This window comes from Arachis hypogaea, chromosome 1 (assembly GCF_003086295.3).
Source record: "Arachis hypogaea cultivar Tifrunner chromosome 1, arahy.Tifrunner.gnm2.J5K5, whole genome shotgun sequence".
NCBI lineage: Eukaryota > Viridiplantae > Streptophyta > Magnoliopsida > Fabales > Fabaceae > Arachis > Arachis hypogaea.
Genome location: NC_092036.1, coordinates 88,945,072 through 88,947,395, shown reverse-complemented (window position 1 = coordinate 88,947,395; position 2,324 = coordinate 88,945,072). Strand labels below are relative to the sequence as shown.

Here is a 2,324-nt window from a genome sequence, read left to right as displayed (position 1 = left end):
GCCAACTTTTAAGATGTTCCTTAAGTACTGCCGCTGATTAATTATATTATCCAGGTTATTTTTATTGGTCCAATACTATTTAAGAAGAATTATATCTAAATTTTGAATTAAGATGGTGGAGTGGTGGGTGCAGTAGTCATTTCAATTAATCGATATAAGACGATGGGCCATACATAGAGTTACACATATTGTCACTTTGAATCCTCGAATTAATAAGCATGGCATGCACCGAACTTTTTGACCCATTTTTTTTTCTCCCTTTACAAAAATCAAAGGTAGTAGAGATCTTTCGGCCAAGCATGGCTGCATGGGGCTGCTTCTACTCATTTTGTGTTTGGTCTCACACGCTCCTCCTAATTAATTAGTTTCCTCTAAGAAAGTGCAAATTTTAATTAACTCACTCTTGGGTCTAAAGCAGTGGTTGGTTCAAGAACGTCTCTCTTCAAAGTATTTCGGCACATAAAAAATATAATATGGATTATATTGGATTTTGTGTAAATTTCACATAGATTTATTCCAATTTTTCTCAATTTTTTTTTTCAAACACTATAAATAAAGGACTTAACGTACTATTAGAGTAGGTCATCAAATTCCTAATCTTTATGCTTCTTAAATCATTACTGACTTAAATATCAAAATCTTTTATAATTACTCTTTGCAGTTGGTTTATTGAATGACCACCGAATAGAAACTCACCATTACTCTCTCTCATATTAACCCAACTTGGAATCGAGGTTAATTCCTTCTTTAAAAGACAGGAAAACAAGAAAGAAGAAAACAAAAGTGAAAGAAAGCTAGTTATTTTAATACAAATCCATATACAAATATGACTGCAAGGCTAGTAGCACTGAATGACATAAAGTAACAGCAATGAGTAACACATTTGAACTTTCTCAACGTTGATGGTACTATGGTCATTTCAGCAGAGTAGCTCCAAATTAAATCAAATAATCTATCTGGCCACTATTATTATTAACATTATTGGCTGTCTTTAATTAAAATTGCAAATGATGTGGTAGACCCAAGAGGCATGACTTGATGACAAATATGTAATATAACAAGTTGTTATGTTTGTTGGAAGGAAATTAAAGAGTTTCTTTTCTTTCTTGTGATTGTTGAAGTGATCAGAGAGATGGCAACATTTGGAGGCACAACACAGAAGTGCAGAGCATGTGAAAAGAAGGTGTATTGGGTGGAACAGCTCACTGCTGACAACAAGGTCTACCATAAATCTTGCTTCAGATGTCACCATTGCAAGGGTACCCTCAAGGTTATTCAACATATTCTTGCATTGTTTGCAAAAGGTTAATATATATATATATAGTCCTCATTAATTTCTGTAATTCATCCTTGTTGCAGCTGAGTAATTATTGTTCATTTGAGGGAGTTCTATACTGCAAGCCTCATTTTGATCAACTTTTTAAGATGACTGGCAGCTTGGACAAAAGTTTTGAAGGTAACTAATTAAATCAATTAATTTCACTAATTACTAACTACTTGTTTAATTCTTAATGCATAAGCACTACTTGGATTATTGTAATACACACTGGATTCATCTTAGTATTTTTCTCCTTTGATCTGATTATTGTTAAATTTAGGAGTTCCAAAAACTGCAAGGATTGAAAGATCTGCTGATCAGGTTATTGAACCATTCTTGATATCTTAATATACAAAAATAAATAAATAGATAAAATTACTCCTACTAATGCTTAGGATTCTTATTTGTTTGTCTCTAAAAATTCTGCAGGTACAAAGCAATAGCAAGGTTTCAAGATTGTTTGCAGGGACTCAAGAAAAGTGTGTTGGTTGCAAGAAAACAGTATACCCTATTGAAAAGGTACAAAAAATACTATTGGATGAGCCTACAAAACTACCTCAAAATTAAATTATATTCTTATTGCCATACTTGTATTCTATTCACATTTATGATGTTAATTTTGTTGTTTCAGGTGGGTGTTGATGGGAAATGTTACCATAAGGGATGCTTCAGGTGCAGCCATGGAGGGTGTGTAATAAGCCCATCAAATTATGTGGCCCATGAACATCGCCTTTATTGCAAGCACCACCATACTCAGCTCTTCAAGCAGAAGGGTAACTTCACCCAATTTGACATTCATAGCAATGGCCATGGGATTTCTGAGAATGATAACACAAATTCTTCTTATGAGTAGTAATCACGAAACTTTGATACATGTACAACCATTATTTTTGTCATCTAATGGAACTTTCATAGTTACGATAATAATGCCCATTTTTTTCTGTTTTAGTTTTTTTTTTTTATTAAATATGTAATGGTATTTGTGAGTCAAAGATTGTATCGAGAA

At 33.0% G+C, this 2,324-nt stretch overlaps 1 protein-coding gene across 2 annotated transcripts; it reads left to right on the top strand.

Moving 5' to 3' along the window:
* Positions 1 to 764: 764 nt before the first annotated feature.
* Positions 765 to 2,324, top strand: LOC112695794 (LIM domain-containing protein WLIM1). 2 transcript variants are annotated; one of them, XM_025748277.3, is made up of 6 exons: positions 765 to 905; positions 1,122 to 1,270; positions 1,360 to 1,456; positions 1,599 to 1,639; positions 1,748 to 1,837; positions 1,950 to 2,324. In XM_025748277.3, exons 2-6 carry the CDS (start codon positions 1,133 to 1,135, stop codon positions 2,169 to 2,171), a joined length of 588 nt encoding a protein of 195 aa, XP_025604062.1. In that variant the 5' UTR covers positions 765 to 905; positions 1,122 to 1,132; the 3' UTR covers positions 2,172 to 2,324. The 2 variants fall into 2 exon arrangements, with proteins under 2 accessions (XP_025604062.1, XP_072055455.1); XM_072199354.1 differs by lacking the exon at positions 765 to 905 and having other exon boundaries at positions 996 to 1,270.

Excerpts from the sequence above, each read along its gene's own strand:
- LOC112695794 (XM_025748277.3), top strand. The coding sequence starts at position 1,133 with ATGGCAACATTTGGAGGCACAACACAGAAGTGCAGAGCATGTGAAAAG. Across the intron at positions 1,271-1,359 it reads ATTGCAAGGGTACCCTCAAG|CTGAGTAATTATTGTTCATT; the intron begins GTTATTCAACAT and ends TCCTTGTTGCAG. Across the intron at positions 1,838-1,949 it reads CAGTATACCCTATTGAAAAG|GTGGGTGTTGATGGGAAATG; the intron begins GTACAAAAAATA and ends TTGTTGTTTCAG.